The sequence below is a fragment of the Suillus subalutaceus genome (assembly GCF_016647625.1).
Source record: "Suillus subalutaceus strain FC151 chromosome Unknown DFJ58scaffold_121, whole genome shotgun sequence".
Taxonomy (NCBI): Eukaryota; Fungi; Basidiomycota; class Agaricomycetes; order Boletales; family Suillaceae; genus Suillus; species Suillus subalutaceus.
In genome coordinates, this window is record NW_024540370.1 from 27,744 (window position 1) to 44,354 (window position 16,611).

At 48.4% G+C, this 16,611-nt stretch overlaps 5 protein-coding genes across 5 annotated transcripts; 1 reads left to right on the forward strand and 4 right to left on the reverse strand.

The window, feature by feature from the left end:
• Positions 1 to 61: 61 nt before the first annotated feature.
• Positions 62 to 1,437, reverse strand: DFJ58DRAFT_67780 (uncharacterized protein). The gene is made up of 4 exons (XM_041383152.1): positions 976 to 1,437; positions 475 to 918; positions 353 to 423; positions 62 to 302 (listed from the first exon to the last, which is right to left on the reverse strand). Exons 1-4 carry the CDS (start codon positions 1,253 to 1,255, stop codon positions 291 to 293), a joined length of 807 nt encoding a protein of 268 aa, XP_041239667.1. The 5' UTR covers positions 1,256 to 1,437; the 3' UTR covers positions 62 to 290.
• A 462-nt stretch (positions 1,438 to 1,899) lies between these two features.
• DFJ58DRAFT_67803 (WD40-repeat-containing domain protein) lies at positions 1,900 to 3,781 on the reverse strand. The gene is made up of 3 exons (XM_041383157.1): positions 2,544 to 3,781; positions 2,219 to 2,485; positions 1,900 to 2,156 (listed from the first exon to the last, which is right to left on the reverse strand). Exons 1-3 carry the CDS (start codon positions 3,594 to 3,596, stop codon positions 1,932 to 1,934), a joined length of 1,545 nt encoding a protein of 514 aa, XP_041239668.1. The 5' UTR covers positions 3,597 to 3,781; the 3' UTR covers positions 1,900 to 1,931.
• Positions 3,782 to 6,548: 2,767 nt separating this feature from the next.
• DFJ58DRAFT_666292 (uncharacterized protein) lies at positions 6,549 to 6,746 on the reverse strand (the record flags this gene model as incomplete). The annotated part of the gene is made up of 2 exons (XM_041382552.1): positions 6,549 to 6,669; positions 6,718 to 6,746. Coding segments are annotated over 2 exons (150 nt in total), but the record flags the coding sequence as incomplete, so codon positions are not given.
• Positions 6,747 to 9,609: 2,863 nt separating this feature from the next.
• DFJ58DRAFT_732255 (cytochrome P450) lies at positions 9,610 to 11,836 on the forward strand (the record flags this gene model as incomplete). Its single annotated transcript, XM_041386152.1, has 14 exons — positions 9,610 to 9,805; positions 9,868 to 9,997; positions 10,050 to 10,241; positions 10,308 to 10,459; positions 10,512 to 10,624; positions 10,679 to 10,784; positions 10,842 to 10,855; positions 10,904 to 11,093; positions 11,141 to 11,197; positions 11,251 to 11,275; positions 11,325 to 11,447; positions 11,499 to 11,512; positions 11,569 to 11,701; positions 11,752 to 11,836. 14 exons carry the CDS (start codon positions 9,610 to 9,612, stop codon positions 11,834 to 11,836), a joined length of 1,530 nt encoding a protein of 509 aa, XP_041239670.1.
• A 568-nt stretch (positions 11,837 to 12,404) lies between these two features.
• Positions 12,405 to 15,932, reverse strand: DFJ58DRAFT_67984 (CHAT domain-containing protein). The gene is made up of 3 exons (XM_041383189.1): positions 15,727 to 15,932; positions 15,582 to 15,679; positions 12,405 to 15,525 (listed from the first exon to the last, which is right to left on the reverse strand). Exons 1-3 carry the CDS (start codon positions 15,803 to 15,805, stop codon positions 12,553 to 12,555), a joined length of 3,150 nt encoding a protein of 1,049 aa, XP_041239671.1. The 5' UTR covers positions 15,806 to 15,932; the 3' UTR covers positions 12,405 to 12,552.
• Positions 15,933 to 16,611: the final 679 nt, after the last annotated feature.

Below are 16,611 nucleotides of genomic sequence, written 5' to 3' on the forward strand. Positions count from 1 at the left end.
GTCCGGAAGGTCACGCGCTGACCATACATTATTCAAGAAATGCCCGCGAAGGCATGTTCTACGCGCGGCCCCAAGTGCCTCGATCGATTGTCCCAGAGGAAGATTTATTGTGTGGTACAATGGAGTCCGATTGGGGAGAGGATACAGATTATAATACAGCCTAATATTTAGGCAGGATGTATCTCAAGAAAGATTGTTTGCAGTCATTTCACTACCCACGTGAGATATAATATGGAACTCAGTAAGCACGTTTATGATACAGATATAGGTACAATTCCATCTGGGTTAACCTAGAAGCCGCTCTACGAAAATATAAGCCACCCATCATGTGCAAGTATAAATCACAACATACCGAGCGCTGTTCGCCCTTAGCCTCGAGTTCGGGGTCTTTCGTAAGTTTGCCAGCCATCTTCTCCGCTCCGCCTACGTACGAATATGAATATCATTGAAAAAGTCAGATGAATAAAGACCAACCCCTCAATTTGGAGGTCATGGAAGACAACTTGCTCGTTGGACCGCGACCGGTACCAGCGCCAGCGCCCTGACCACTGCCAATGCCAGAGTCATCATATTCATCATTGTCGCGCTCATACCCGCGGCTACGGCCATCACCGCCGCCACTCTGACCATAGGCACTGTCGGGAATTTGGCCAACTCCAGGGATACTCATGTCCTGACCGCCCTGAACGTCCTGACCGCCGCGATTACCAGCCATTCCAGGGTCTGTGTCGCAGTATTCGTCATCTCTATCTGAGCTCTGCTGACCTTGTCGACCGACGCGGCTTTCATTTCCTGTGTATCCACCAGCTTGGCCAGTCCCGCTGCCTCCGTATGATTCTGAAAGTGTGGAGTCTCCCCCTGGGACGGTGCGTTGATCATCGCCAGTGGGGTCATAGTTTGAGTCGTCGTTAAAGTTCCCTGATCATAAAGATGGTAAGTCAGTCTGGGATTTGTAAACAGTTTCGACCAACGTACGACGTGAACCTTGGTTTCCTTGATCGTAAGACATTGATTGTGTGTTGTAGTTAAGAAGATAAGAAAAAGTACGTCGATGGGGCTTTATATACGATAAATCGATGATGTAGCGATGACGAAGGGGGTTGGCGCTGTTGACGTATAGTTGGCTAATTGAGGAGCGAGCGTGGAATCTTGTCAATGTGGACCGTTCCAAGAGACCGAATGGAGCCTCTCGCAGCACCCGCAAGGCTCGGCATTGCATGACGACAAGGACGGTGAAACCCCTAATTAGCGTCATCCACAGTCACGGGTGTATGTCTAAGAAAAAATAAATGACATCATCATACCGCTACAGGCTCCGCTTTGCTGTGTGCATCCTTTCCGTTCACAGCCGCTAGCGCTTACTGCTTCTGGAGCTGTTTGTATTACAGTAGACCGTGATTCTGATGGGCCAAATAGACGAATCCAGAGTGAAGCGACGAACGAGAACATAAAAAACGCGAAGCAGTATGAGTACCAAAGACAATGAAAGAAGGATACAGAATAGTAGCATCCATAGGAAATACATATCGAGTTTGAACGTGAGCCATGGCTGGCATATCAGGTGGCGACAAAGTGAGTGTGATGGGGCATGTGTGATAATGAGCCTCCAGTGGCTTGCAAATGCTGAACTCTCTTGCAGACCATAGCGTGAGAGATGGCCCTGCATGTACGGAGACCCCTTGCAACGGTGGACTCGGGTATGACGAGCCGATGGTGCGTGGTACAGCAACGGAAGCGCTGCACGTTGCCGCCGTTGACATTGTTCGCTGGTTTCGTGTCAGCGCGACATACCCCTGTTGTTTCCGCATCCAGTAAGTAAAAAAAGCATAAAGATAAAACGGAAGCTTGCCTCGGGGCTGCGCACATAGGATGCCTTAACGACACCAAGGTGGGTATCGTTGGAGCCGATCTGGTGGAAATAGGCTCCTCCCTCACGTGTGCATTAGCCGTCTCCAGAAGCTTCTATTCTCTTCGCTGCGAAGCTCGGCATGGGGAGCAAGATCATAGGGAGGTGGGCTTTGCATTAGCCGTCTCCAGAAGTTTCTATGCTCTTCACTGTGGAGCTCAGCATGAGGAGCGGGATCATAAGGAGGTGGGCTTTGCACTTCGACAAGAGATCCCTTCCGTTGCTTGCCTCCACGTTTGCTTGTGCCCGGCTGAGTATTCACAGAAGGCTGGCGTTGAGATGACAATATGAGAGAGCAGGAGAAAAACTTACATCCTCCTCCTTTTCATCTTCCTCCGAGTCGTTTTCTTCGGCTGGTCGAACCTTCCATGCTGTTGTTAATTGAGTGGGTATGATGGCCACGGGCGAATTTGAGCGAGTACGACGAGCAAAGAAACCACGGTTAGAGCATTCTCGTGAAACAGATTCATCTGCAGGCCGACGGTGCCGTGAGATGACGTTCCACAAGCGGCGAATGAAGGACAGGTGGGGAATATTGGGGCCAGGCGATTCCGACGGAAGAGATTTCTGGGAATAGTACTACAAGTAATACTTAGCGTGAGTACTAGTGCCATTGCATGATAAACATAAAGTTTACCCAGAGACATGAGTCATATAAATCGTTGTGTTCCTCGTCAGTGACGCGATTACCCCAAGATGTCCTTGTAGTTGCTAGAAGCTGAGGAGCTATGTCGTTGACAATCCACATGACGAGTGTCTTGTCGTGTCCGCCACATGCTAGGTATCTCCCGTCTTGAGAGAACGATGCACAGCGGAGGATTTGGCGATTATGGTTAAATGGCTGTCCAAGTAAATGGTAGGACTCTGTGTCCCATAATTGTGCGATACCTTGATCGCCCACACACACCAGGACATTGCATGCGGGTGAAAGTGCGATGGAATACAAGACATCGTCATGCTGGAAACAATGGAGCAGTGCGCCTGAGGTGCTGTCGAAGACACGTGCTAATTTGTCGGACGCGGAATATAGCTTTGTACTGTCCGACGACCACACCACTGACGTCACTTCATAACCCAAGCCTTGGATGAGCCCGAGAGCAAGCTGGCCGGTCTTGCTGTCCCATATGCAAATTGTTGTATTCCACCCGCCTGATGCTATTCTGTTGCCAGAAGGTGAATACGCAAGAGCACACACCCGGTACTGCTTCGTCTTGATTGGGCCAAACTCCACTATTCCACTTGTCGCGTTTCGAATGAGGATTGTTCCGTCATCGGACCCGCTGGCAATATGACCTCCATTGGGGGACCATGACAGCGACCGCACCCAGTCGCTATGACCCCTCCGAGCACCTTCAAGCACCATCTTTCCATCTGTATTCCATCGCTGAACGCTTCCATCTGCCCTCCCGCACGCAATTGTCTTGCCGTCCGGTGATAATGCCAGTGTATATATGCTTCCGCCCACCCCACTCCATGGTTTCCCAACAAGGAGTCCTGTGTCGTAGTTCCACTTGCGCATCGTGCCGTCCTCTGAACCAGTCACGATGTGGATGTTATCGTGCAAGAAGACAAAATCTCGAATAGTTCTCGCATGGCCCTCAAAGTTGTGCTTCGGAAGTGGTCCTTTGGCTTGCATCGTGGTTGAAGGAAGTTCCTCACAGGTCTGCTTTGCAATGGATCTGGCGGCCATAGCTTAATTATCATATGGTGCTTGGTGTATCGATCTTAGTAACATGGTCCATGATCAATTATCGGGATGTCAGTAAACAGTTGATCAGTAGTTACTACTCACCAAGTACTTGTCTGTAGTCTCTCGCCTAGCGGCCTCTGGCGGTAAGCTGGCAAGGTTGATTTATTGTTTTATGTTGGAGGTTGGTCATAGGATGATAGATTACATCATCACGATTGATCGGGCGCTGGCTGTGCTTCTGAAACACGGGTGCATTCCCAGGCCAACGTTAACGTTCATCCATCGGATCTAGGTAAACTAATAACTCACCATATTTCAGCCTGTTTCACCGCGTATTCTCTAGTGGATTATATGTATATGATGACTTTCAACCCGGCGCCCATTTATTTTTTGCTTTGGAGTCCACGTCGCTCCGTTTATTTGTGTTCCAACATAAATTCGCTGCTCAGCGCTGCCCCAGCCATTCGCGAACTCATCTTCCCGAGGATGAGCGATCGTGCCAAACACACCAACAGGACGAGATAGTTCAGCATACTTTTGGCAAAGAGACATGGAAGTGCAAATGTCAGCATGACGTGTCTAGGAACGGGTGCCCTCAAGTTTAACCAAACATTGTCATAATCGTCTTCCATGTCTACGTGGATATGATAACCCTCTTCTAATTAGATCATAACCATCAACCAGAGGATACTCTTCGTCAGGGAAGTGATGGGACGCTCGTTCAAGCGCCATTGCTGCAAGGCTTCTTTTCATATTACCGACTGAACCAAGCAAGTTCTGGAACTTTGGGTGTTGCAATTTATGTTGATTACTGATGGCCAGATGCCCGCAGGAAACACCCGTGTAATAACGAATTCTCTGGTCATATCACGTTGACAACGCCCTGTTCCATGCAACCTATACTCCGAGTCGGGTCGCTGCTCAGATAATGTGGCAGGTTCGAAACTCATTGCCCCACCCATCGTGATCTGCCACGGGATGTTGTTCGAGGTTTGTGACTGGTGGATAACAAGCAATATCCGTTCTACTCGAAGCGCCAGATAATCTTCGCATCACGCTTCCGTGGCATCCGCTCCCCCACGGACGGGATCTCATATCCGCTGAACGCTCGGACAAGCCTAGTGGGTTCTTGGTACGCACTGCCTGAGAGGATTGGTAACTACACTGCAGGATGAAAAGCGTCACTCCCCGGGGCCCGCTAACAATGCCTGCGTTTCTGATGAAGCTCAAAGACAGTCGAATCTGTGCCACGGTTGTATTCACAAGCACAAATTTTGGTAACTACAGAGCCATCTCTGAATCCAACTAGATTTGTATGAGATACCTATTCTCAATTTTGACTGATGATCGTCTAGTAAAAGGACCAATCAATTTGATTATCTTGTTATTTGAGTTGAACTACAAAAAAAAATCGTGTTCAGAACGCTTTAATAGACAATTATTGTCGTATGTCTCAACGAGACGAGGACATCACCGTCGAATCGGTGTCGATGAAGTTTGGAGTAATTGAAAATAACTACGAAGACTGCGCAGACGGGATGGTCCTGCCTCTGGCTGTGACTGACTAGCTACCGTTTCAATTCTATTTCTTGTTGCGGGGCAGATTGGATGCTATCAAACTACATCAGGTTTCTCATGTGACAAATGGATGAAATGATTTACCGGATAGTAGGTATACTCGGCTGTGCTACAGAGGCGATACTTCTTTCGATTCTCTGTTGTGCACTGAGGGCAGTCAGAGACCGAGAGGAGAATGTGGGCAACATACCTGTTGTTGAATTGACAATTTATGGTCAAGGTGCGTTGCTTGTGCGACGTGTCTATAGTTGGTCTACAGCAATCAGCTCATTGCATGATAAGTAGTAGCCTTATTCGCGATCACATGATCATAGGCCTGTGGATCCGACCGCGATGCAACATCGCAATCCTCCACCGAGCAAACTATTAGACTCGTAACCAGTCTGGACTACGTCTTTGAGATGTTAAGTGTTTGTCACTCGACTTGTCTGTGGTATTAGTAAGCCAGGCTGGTCACGAGCCTAGCAAACTATGCGTCTTCGACTCCTTCCACTGACATTATATCAATCGACCATTTGAACCCGCCACCACTGAATCCGGGATCTATTCAGTACCTCCACTTTCAGAGCACACGACTCTGAATTCTATCTCATAGTTAATCCACTCCGAGTCCTTCCCAATTTTCAGAATGTGACAAAGTCACGCTAACGGACCTCAGCGATGTCTTACACGTTTCTTGGTGCCCGCAGTTGAAGGCAGGCTAGCTTTCAATTGGAGATATATATATGTCAATGTACACGGATCGGCGTTGACGTTGAAGAACTAAGGAAGGCTACGATGACTGAAACTTTGACCCATATCTTCCTTATCAGTCACTGCGGAAACGACAAAATAAACGGATCCGCATAGAGTCCGAATATAGCCTGTAAATACACACAAAGCATAGAATGCAAATCGAGGCAAAGTACACCAATGCAGATACAGAAAGGTTCAGTTTTGACATGCAAAACCGACTGTGAAACGATGAGATTTCCAGACGCGGGTTTGTTGCCTGCGTGTTAAGCAGACCTCAGTTTTAATATTGATTTAAATGATTTGCACATCAGATTATGGTTGGGTTTTCAACTGAAAGCAGATCTGATTTTGATGTACATACAAACAAGGTGATGTATACGATGACGGCCGGCTACTAGGTATCCTCCACATCCTCCAGGCTTTCCCTCGTCACTCTCCCTGTACGATGTACAACAAGCAATGATCCTGCCATGTCAACTGTATGCAAATGAGCCTGGAGCATATACAACAAGATATGACAGGAGCTTACCTGTAAACTGAGGCGGTGGCATCGCAGCCCCAGCCGTCGTGAGAGGTAAAGTTGGTCAACCTTCGTACGACGCGGCATGCTACGATCTGGAAGTGGATGTTAGCATACACTCAAAAGACTGCATTTGTGCAAACCGTTGATGCGATAGCAGCAGGGACATTCGCAATGATCGACAGGACTGCATTCAAGTTGACGAGCATGAAGATCGTCGCCATCAAGTTTGCCAAAAATCTGGGGTAATGATTGAATAAATGAATGGGCAGCACACAGTGAACGTACGCAATAGCAAAGTAGATCAGACCGTCTCCATTTAACCTCACATCAGCTGGGTGGGAGCGGACTCAGCGGAGATGGTTGTGGTTGCAAGTCAAGAAGGGAAACAGCGACTTCGAGAGACTTGGGAGAATTTTATCAAACTTAGCTGATACTAGTAATAAAACTTTCCCGAGGTATGGATAGGTGGGTTGACGAGTCAGAAAAGACTCTGCTTATGGTACTTGCCCTAAGCCTTGCGGGAAAGAACGAATATCCCGCTAGACTTAGGATGGGGTTAGGCAGTATTTGCAAGGCGTAGATATTGGTCTGGAAATTTGATAAGGTCAAGTCGGAAAATGCTCTGCTTACATTTGTGGCCTTCCCAGGATCTCTCAAAATTTGCGGCACGTCGACTTTGGGTGGGGTTTACTGTATGACGCGGGTTTGGGTACGATTATACAAGTTATCTGTCTCGGAATAGGGTAGGACTATTTTCTCATTTCCGCAGTGAGTGTAGATCACTTAGTAATTTGATGGTGCCGATGACGAGCTTGCCGGTCTTAGTGCTCCAAATGCAATTTGGTTTGTTCCACCTGCCCGATACAATTTTCACTCTAGAACGTTTGTATGCTAGACTCCACGCATAATCTGCTCCGTATTGATTGGACCTACCAAGCTTTTCCGCCTTCTGCTTTCAAATGAGGACTGTTCCACCCGACCCACTGGAAATATGGCTTCCAAATGCAGGAAGGCAGGATACGAAATAAATCGGCATTGCGTTATCGTGTGTACATACGTAGGCACTTCAGGCTTGAAATTTTATCGACGTTTGATGAATTTAGGCTGTGGGTACCCTGCAATTGTTATACATCATGTTGTGATACGTAACAATGAAAAGTATCAGAAATCAGACAAATCACTGGAAAGGACGATGCAATGAAAGAAGAGTAACTGAGCGGCATGAGACATTCAGGTGATGTACCTTGTTGGATAAATGGCAGTCGGGTCATTACAATACAGGTGTGCATCATTATCCTGCGAAAATAGGCTGGAAGCAAACATGCAGAAAACGGATGATTCTATGACAAGTTGATGGTCAGTAACAACCCACAAGGTAGAAAATGATTGAGGAATATCTACGGATGTGCGCATGCTCGGTTGCATGCACAACGAACCTGTGAAGTGAATACGGAGATAGCATGGCATATGCACCTTAGTGGTCAATTTGACCGAATACTGGCTGAACGCTCGTCTGCTGGAGGTTAATCACTATCTGGGATCCTCATATGACGAAGAACGCACCAGTGAGCAATTCTTCAATACATAATCAGAAGCCGTCCTGTGCATCACGATTAAATCTCTCGCAAGCAATCCATCATGCGATTCTATTGACAATATTGAGATAAAAGTAGAAGGTGAAGAAGACCTGCTCTAACCAACAGAAGATTTCAGCAAGCTGCTCTCGCGTACAGTCCAGGATCTTCTTTAGTAGAGTCCCAAGCACCTGCCTGGATGAGAGCACGTCGTTATATGCTCGCTTGATGGCTCGCGAAGACTATAGGACCTGGAAAGTGGAACGCAGACTGCAGGCATTCAAACGGTAAGAACGAGGACTGGCCTACTAGTGGGGTTGAGATGAGATAGGGTCAATGTCCTGTCCATTTGGCGCTGACGCAAAGTCATCGCAAAATGGACAGGACAAAGCTTAATCTAACGGAGACAGCGTAGTGCATTGAGTTAGTTGTGAGCAGATCCTGAAACGGACAGTAAGAGTTGGAATAGCAGGGCATCAGGATGTGCACGCACCCGACGCTACTTCAACCGTTATGGAATAACGACGCCTGCGCCCCAACTCCCCGACACCGCATTGAATTGATTTTGTTTTGCCTCGTGCGATCTGCTCAAGATATGGGTCAGTAATTGAGCGCGTGTCAGTCGGGGAAAGTCGACATGAAAGTATGAACCGTGGAAAAAAAATGCACGTGTAGCTTTGCACATTTCGGTGATGGGAATTTTTGTGTTCGACAGAGACCTCTTCCCACTCAGTACATAATGTTGGGTGTCAGGGAATCACGTCGTCTGGTTCATCGTGCAAAGTTCGTGCCTGGAAATTGATGGTTCAATGGGTGAGATTTGCAGTCCTAAGAGGTGATGGCGTTCATGAAATATTTATTCTAGGAAGAAGTGTATGTAGTAATCAGAATGAAGTACCAGACGACTCGAGGTACCGTGACAATGTGGTTGCCGACATTTAGACTGCAAATACGAGCCACTTGATAAGTTAGTCATGACCCAGGCCGGCCGCGTGTTTAGACTCACCCAGTGCGGCTACGTATGGTATCTTCAAATATTACGGCAATTCAGTTTTGTGCTATGGTGGCGTATCGGAGGTTTCACAAGTCGGAGCCTAGCTAATTTGAAGGTTAGTACTCGAGGTGGTGGCATTTCTGGTTCAATGGGTCTGATTGCTATCATGCTTCTGCCATCAAGGTTTGTGGCTTAGAACGAGCAGATCGATTCCTTGACAGATACTGCAGACAACGAAGTGAAAGGGCGCTTAGGAGTTGTCTCCCGACTAGAAGAGTTACTGGCTTGTATCAAATGTTGAGCCGGAAGCTCCAGGTCAGTGGTAACCCTACCTGCAGTACTTGACATGGCAAGTAAGGCCGGTCTCACAAGTGAGTGATTGAAACTCTAAGTTGTTACATTTTTGGATCGGAATACAGTCGTCACAGATTCCCAGTTCGAATGGATAAGCGCATTAGCCTTACTCGTCAAATACTGTCTAGCATCCTTGTTTCAGAACATCTCCGTTCCATGCAAGATGTCGTTAACCTCTGAGTTACCATTTTCAGGAGTCAAACAACCTTTATAAGGCGAACTAACATGTCTTTGGCTCGACCATAATCCCTCCCCATGCTCTCCACTCATATCCTCGCTTTAGGGATATCAGGCATTATTGCTCTGGTTGTCGCTTCGGGTCTGACTCGCAGACGTGTCTACCCATTACCTCTGCCGCCTGGCCCTCGTCCGTTACCATTTTTGGGTAACGCGCTGCAATTGGATACTAAACGACCTTGGCTCACGTATACTGCGTGGGGAAAGACATATGGTTAGTAGCAGACCAATGGCCTCTATTCCAAGCTCTTGGGTTCAATTCATACCTGATGACAGGAAAAATCATTCGCTCCCGCGTACTTGGGACCGACTTGATCATCATAAACTCCGAAACCATCGCGCGGGAGTTGCTGGATAAGCGTTCTGCGAATTACTCTACTCGCCCCAATATTCGCACCAACGAATTGTATGCATTGCCGGTTTTCATTCAATTTGCTCTTTATCTCCTGACGATGCAGATCTGGACTGGGTTTCAATACTGTATTCCTTCCATATGGCGAAACTTTACGGCAACATCGCAAGATCTTCCATCAAGTCCTCAGGCCTGAAGCCTCGATCTCATACCACGAGATATACTCTCGTCATGCAAATGAACTAATCATCAATCTCCTGAGTGCCACTAGTGACCTACTACAAAAACACACTCAAGTGTTCGTACCTAATTCAGTGGTGTCTTTGTGACGTATGGTCCAGTTGACAATCAATCCTTGTGACAGATACACGGCATCCTTAATCATGGACGTGACATACGGACACCTGCCTCATGGACATAAAGACCAATTTATTACCGACGCGCACGAACTCCTCAAGATTGCCGAACATATTATTTCTCCCGAGAAGTCTGCCATATTCACAGCCTTTCCTTTCCGTGAGTACCTCTGTCGACGACATGATTTTGAACATTCAGAATGAGGTTGCAGTCGAAAAGTTACCGTCTTGGTGCTTTAGTGGAGCATTTGCCCTGATGGGACGCAGTAGAGAATTATGTCAACAGCTTTTGAACGGACCCTTCGACGAAGTGAAGGCACAGATGGTACGTTTGCGCAGAGTTGTGAATGGAAATTTCGCCTGATCTGTTTGCGTGAAGGCAAATGGTACTGCTTCGCACTCATTAGTCGCTGACTTTCTCAGCCAAGCTCACGACGACGCTGACGAAGACGCGATGAAGGCTGTTGCGTTGACGGGATACGCCGGTAAGAGCATTTTTTTACCAGGACAATCCATCCATTGACGCGAATACGGCATCTTAGCTGGCATAGACGCCGTGAGTCGCTACTTAAGCAATCCTGATTCTTACTCTGATGTCCTGCAGACCACATCCTCATTGCAGGCATTCCTGCTGGCTATGGTGCTTTATCCTGACATTCAAGCCCGGGCTCGTGCAGAAATTGATCAAGTTGTGAGGCATGATAAAATGCCCTGCCTTGATGATAGGGCGTCACTGCCCTACCTTGATGCCATTCTCCGCGAGATCCTGAGGTGGTATCCTATCGTCCCCCTAGGTTGATCGGCAGTAATATACCTTTGTGTCTGCTGACCCCTTACACAGGAGCTCCACATGCGACATCAAATGATGATGTTTACGACGGATACTTTATACCCAAAGGTTCGAAGTCGTATGAGTCGAGGTTGCCGTTGACTCATCTGTAGCTCGATCAGGTGCAGCAGTAGTGGTTAATCAGTGGTATGTCACGGTGGAATGGATATAACGGCTTGAGCTGAGCATCGTTCAGGGCATTGTCTCGGGATGAAGACATTTTTCCCGATGCATCACGCTTCGATCCTAGTCGCCATCTAACAGTTGATGGGAAGCTGAAAGATCCTCTCGTCAGCCGTTTTGCCTTTGGTCATGGGAGGTGAATATTCCACGCTTGCTATTATTTCCAATTATTCACTGACCCTTGCAGGCGTATTTGTCCCGGTAGGCTGATTCATGATTGATCTGGCAGTGTTGAGGATGACAAATGCCCTTGGCAGGTCGTTGGTTTGGAGAGTACGGTCTGTGGACTGCGGCTGCTGGCATACTCGCCGTCTTGCGCATCGATCATGCCAAAGACTCAAACGGAGACAGGATTGAGGTGAAGCCGGAGTTCACCTCTGGCTCGGTGATGTAAGTGACCTAGTATGTACCCCAAGAACTTGCGGCTGACTCTGCCGAAGTCACCCTGAACCGTTTCGCTGTTCGTTTGTAAGCGTGAACACAGCGAGAGAAGAACATCTTCGAGCGATGATGAATTCGAAGTAGAAGTCGTTTGTACTTGTGGCTGTCACTGTATAATAGCACATGGTCGTACAATGGTAGAGCGCACTGCATGACTGACTCGCCCATACTTATTGCTCTTGTTAAATATACTTTGGAGCACCAAATCAATACTATGACAAATTTCAAGCTATGTATTCCTCAGGCGGCCGCCCCTGGCAGAGTATCCAACAAGCCTTAATTGCTCGGATCATTTCCAGTGCTACACACGGCCGCCCTCCTGGAAAACGATTGAGGGCATGTCGATTCCTGCATCGGAGTCGGTGATGAGCTTAGCGTTGAAGTCTCGAACGCTAAGGATGAGGCGTGGTCTCTGGCAGCACAAACATCTGTGCGATTGAGACAAATTCCACGATTCCAGCAGACGTCAGCTCTCACCGAAGATGAGTAGGTAAACATGCAACTGTTACTGAGCTGACTCTGAACAAAGGTAAAATGAACGAACAAAAAATACGTACAACACGCCCATAAGATGTTGATAAGTCAAGGGAGGCACAATTGGCGCACGTGGGTCCTTTGCCGACACTGGATGGGGAGTAAGTAACTTGCGCGGGAGAGGTACATGCGAAATCAAGATGATTACTACCACAAAAGTATCAGGATAATATATACAACAGCTTGATGTACACAGGGAGGGTAGAGAGTCCATGATCAACGACTCGTAAAACTAAAGCAGACGACAGCAATACGACACGGTAGAACTACACACCAATATGAATGAAAACCATCCTCTGCTCGAGCGGAACCTTCGTCTTCACGGCGTGTGTAGCGCGGTTGAGTGCCCAGGCCGCCTTCGTGCAGTCCATGACATCACCGTCCTCCAAATCCTTGAACATATTCTCGTAGAAGGCTTCGACAACGTGTCTTGCCACAGCGTCGTCGACCTCCCACAGCGTGCCAATGACGCTCTTAAACCCTGAAAATTGCAGTCCAGCCGCGAGGTGAATGACCTCGTCGGGAGTCTCCTCATCACCGACGGCGGTATGACACGCTGATAAGAACGCGAACTCGGCGTGAGGAATATCTTTCTCCATAATATCAAGCAGCGTCAGAGGTTCGTCTTTCATGGCGAAACGTGAGTTGTAAGGCTGCTCGTGGTCCTGCTTTCCATGACAGGCAAGGTGCACCCAGTTGTTCTCTTGCAATGCTTGGAGTGCACCTGCTCGTGTGGCTGCATCGCCAGAAACAGTGGTACGGCTGACCGTCGCAGGGACGAGTTTCCGGACAAGCTCGAGCTCGCTGTCGACGGCCAAGAGCTCCTTGCTTTTCCCTGCACGCGGTTGGCCCTGTCCGATCGCCACGAAGGACGGAGGGACACGCTTCTTCATCATCTGTCTAGATCTGACCAAAGCCGAAAGTGTCGGCGTGTAAGAACAAATGTAGAGATCCTCCAGGCATGGCTCCTTCGAGCGATCTGCCTTTGTTTGAAAGGGGTGAGCTGCGTGGAGAGAAATGGACGTGAAAGCGGCCGTTGGACATAGCCAGATTCGAGATTGGTGCTTTAATTTCAGGTCATGCTGGAGGACGTTGACGATGGGTAGCATGATCCCGTCCCATACAGCCCGCAAGAGGACTATTAGATCATTCCGTGGAACCTTTGGGCCCATAATAGATGCGTGTCGTATTGCCCTGGCGAAACGATCCTTAAGATTCTTCAGATCTGTAAGAGTGATAGATGGCAAGGGAACATGATGGGGGTCTCCTGACGTCGGGACGATGATGGCGCTGCACGAGTATTCACTCGCGATGAGTATGATGACTGGGCCATGACGCGCTGCTGCTTGCAAGTCTTCATACAAAGGGGGGAGCAGAAACTGCGAGAAACCTTTAAGATCGCGGATTTCAGCTACCACAGCTCCCCACTGCTCCGTAAGTTTCCTGTATTGTGTTTCTGCCTGGTCAGCAGCAGTTCCATCTGTGCTGACTGTGGAACTTTGAGCCTCGGACAGACATTTACTCAGCTCCGAAAATCTCCGAGCTAGATTCGCATTTTCCGACTCGAGATCTTCCACTGGAGTCTTGAGACGAGAGGCCAGCGACCACTGCTGACCACGACCCTGCTCCAGGAGTTCAACTGCTCGTCGCAGATCATCACGACGTATCGCACATGAGGCTGCATCTACTGGCAGTGATTGGGCGCCGCGAAAAGCGGTTGCAGCCTCGCGCCGTGAGATGATTGATGATCGCATCATCACATGGTTGTCGAAAAGATCCAAGCACGTCTGGTATGCTTCTAGGGCAGATTCATGTTGATAGAGTTCTGATTTGCGAACCCAGTTAATAGCCTCCCCAATGCGCTCAGGAAATCCTTGAGTAAGGTGTCTTGATCCCAGTCTAAAATTCTCTACAGCGAGTGACAAATCAGCAGACTTGCGTTGCACTCTGTAACGAGACAAATAGGCTTCCTGCAACCCCCTGTAGCTCAAACATCTACCCGGGTGCAATGAAGACAAAGCCTCCAATGATTCTTGACACAGTCGAATGGCCTCCTCGATATCTTCATCTTTCAGAGTTTGCCTGAAACGAGAGGAGAGCGCTGAACTCAAATTGTTAAGAGTTGTATAGCGCAGTGGATGGTCAAGCTGTGTTGACTGAAGTGAATCCCGGTACAGGTCAATGGCCTCGTTGAGATCTTCGCTGAGATCTTCGCTGACGTCCAATTCGTCATATCTGATTTGGAGTGCGGTAGCGAGGTTGTTAAGCGTGTAATCACGATATGGATTCCCAGGGGGGCGCAACGTCAGTGCCTCGCGATGGAGGCTGATGGATCTGTTGATGTCATGGACATCATTGCGTTGATTGAAACGGGTGAAGAGGGCGGCTCCTAGGTTGTCCAATGAGATATGACGAAAATCGTGCCCAACAGGGCACAGGCGCAGAACTTTTTCGTACAAAGAGATTACTTCGTTGAGGTCATGATGTTTGCCTAGTTTATTGAAGCGGGTCAAGAGTGACGTGGCCAAGTTATTCAGGTAGGTATTATATTTTGAATGTCCCTCGGAGCACAGAGAAACGGCTTCACGACCACATTGCATGCACTCGTCTAGATCATCAATGCTGCCACATTGTTCAAAGCGTGATCTGAGAGTCTCTGCAAGATTTTCGAGTGCTTCTGGATAGTGTTCATTGCCCGGAGGACAGAGCTCGAGAACGACTCGTCGAAGGTGGATGCCTTCATCGGATGCGTCTATTGGAAGATTGTTGCATCCGTAGATCACATAATTGACGCCATATGGCCCTACCATGATACTACGAAGGTAGGTGCCCTCTGGACAGAGGGGCATTAGCTTGCAGCACAGTCGCGCGGATTCGTGGATATAGACAGCAGTGAAGTTCTCCTTGCTGTAGCGCCAGCCCAGCGCGTGGGCGAGGTGATAGACAGACAATGGATGATCGGGGTGGCCCTGCGGACGCAATGCAAGGGCTTCGCGGAAGAGAGAAGTGATAGAGACAATGTCTTGACGATCGTTTTCAGTGTAGTCTTTTAGGCGTGTTGAGGCGAGGTTGGTAAGAGCCGCTGCGCGATCAGGATGGTCGACCGGACATCGGTCCAGAACCAACTGAAAATGCTGTACGGCATCATTCAGGTGAGTGACCGTCTTGCTTGTCATGTATTTGGCAAATCGTTCATGGCCCACATCCGTCTCTCGAGCAATCTCACATTCAACGATGGACTACAGCAGGTGTTCCGTCAACAAATGCTAACAATACAGAGGCTGATGTCACTCACGTCGAGCAGTGCGCTGTCATCATTGTCGCAAGGATGTAGAACAGCGACCTTCAGCGTGAGGGAAGGGTGAAGATCACAAACGGGCGGGAAGGAGATGTCTACGAGATGTGACTATATGCGCATGAGTGAGAAGGAAGTTACTCACCAATAGGCTCATCTCCGCGATCAAGTAGCTCATCCCATGATATTTCTAATTTTGCAACGACTTCCCCATTGCCTAGCATTCGACCGAGCTCGTAGGATACCCTGATCTCCACCGATAATTCAGGTACCTCACATAATGATCTACAAACGGATGATCAGTACTCAAATCGCATCTGAAAGTTGTTATGGAGTTTACAAAATCACAATATCGCCCAATGTTTCGGATTTGTCGGATGATACCACTCGGACGGCTGACTTCCAGTGCCTCTTCGAATCGACATTAATGGCCACGTAGAAGCCCGCAGGTATGCGCTCGGAAGGGAGTGGAAGATCGTTTATCTTGATGACTGTAGATAAGGCGCGAGAATGAGGCCTGAAACGAATAAGGTGATATGGGACCCACGTTCAAGCCTGATATATCGGCCTTCTGAGCTACCGGGCATGATGGTGCGATGAAGGAAAACGACAAGGAACGAGGATGGGCTGTGTGGTGAACAGAATGAGTGGTGGGAGAAGACGGGAGGGGACCGTGAGTTCAGGTGGGAGAAGAGAAGTTGAGTCAGATGATGCTGCGCGTATATTTCTATGTTGTCGATGGCAGTGCAGCGTTGCGCACGATATGTGTAAGTCTCATGCCGTCCTGTAACGCAGACACAGACATAGCACTCAGTAGCACAAGGGTGAGGCAAAATGCTAAGCTGAGCGCGAACTTTGATTCGACTTGTTTAAACCAATTAAAACTCGATGTATTTCATAGTGTAAACAATAGAAACGACGCGCATTAAAAAGCCGATCTGTTCCAAATGACCAAGGGGAAGGATGATCGAGCTAGGAACAAAGGTAACAGTTCGCATGACAGGTGGATTGCAAGAGCTGCACGGCGAGA

Excerpts from the sequence above, each read along its gene's own strand:
- DFJ58DRAFT_67984 (XM_041383189.1), bottom strand. The coding sequence starts at position 15,805 with ATGCTAGGCAATGGGGAAGTCGTTGCAAAATTAGAAATATCATGGGAT. Across the intron at positions 15,680-15,726 it reads TCGCGGAGATGAGCCTATTG|ACATCTCCTTCCCGCCCGTT; the intron begins GTGAGTAACTTC and ends CACATCTCGTAG. Across the intron at positions 15,526-15,581 it reads ATGACAGCGCACTGCTCGAC|TCCATCGTTGAATGTGAGAT; the intron begins GTGAGTGACATC and ends CACCTGCTGTAG.
- DFJ58DRAFT_67780 (XM_041383152.1), bottom strand. The coding sequence starts at position 1,255 with ATGACGCTAATTAGGGGTTTCACCGTCCTTGTCGTCATGCAATGCCGA. Across the intron at positions 919-975 it reads AGGAAACCAAGGTTCACGTC|GGAACTTTAACGACGACTCA; the intron begins GTACGTTGGTCG and ends CTTTATGATCAG. Across the intron at positions 424-474 it reads CATGACCTCCAAATTGAGGG|GCGGAGCGGAGAAGATGGCT; the intron begins GTTGGTCTTTAT and ends ATTCGTACGTAG.
- DFJ58DRAFT_67803 (XM_041383157.1), bottom strand. The coding sequence starts at position 3,596 with ATGGCCGCCAGATCCATTGCAAAGCAGACCTGTGAGGAACTTCCTTCA. Across the intron at positions 2,486-2,543 it reads TATATGACTCATGTCTCTGG|TACTATTCCCAGAAATCTCT; the intron begins GTAAACTTTATG and ends TATTACTTGTAG. Across the intron at positions 2,157-2,218 it reads AAGATGAAAAGGAGGAGGAT|CCGGGCACAAGCAAACGTGG; the intron begins GTAAGTTTTTCT and ends GTGAATACTCAG.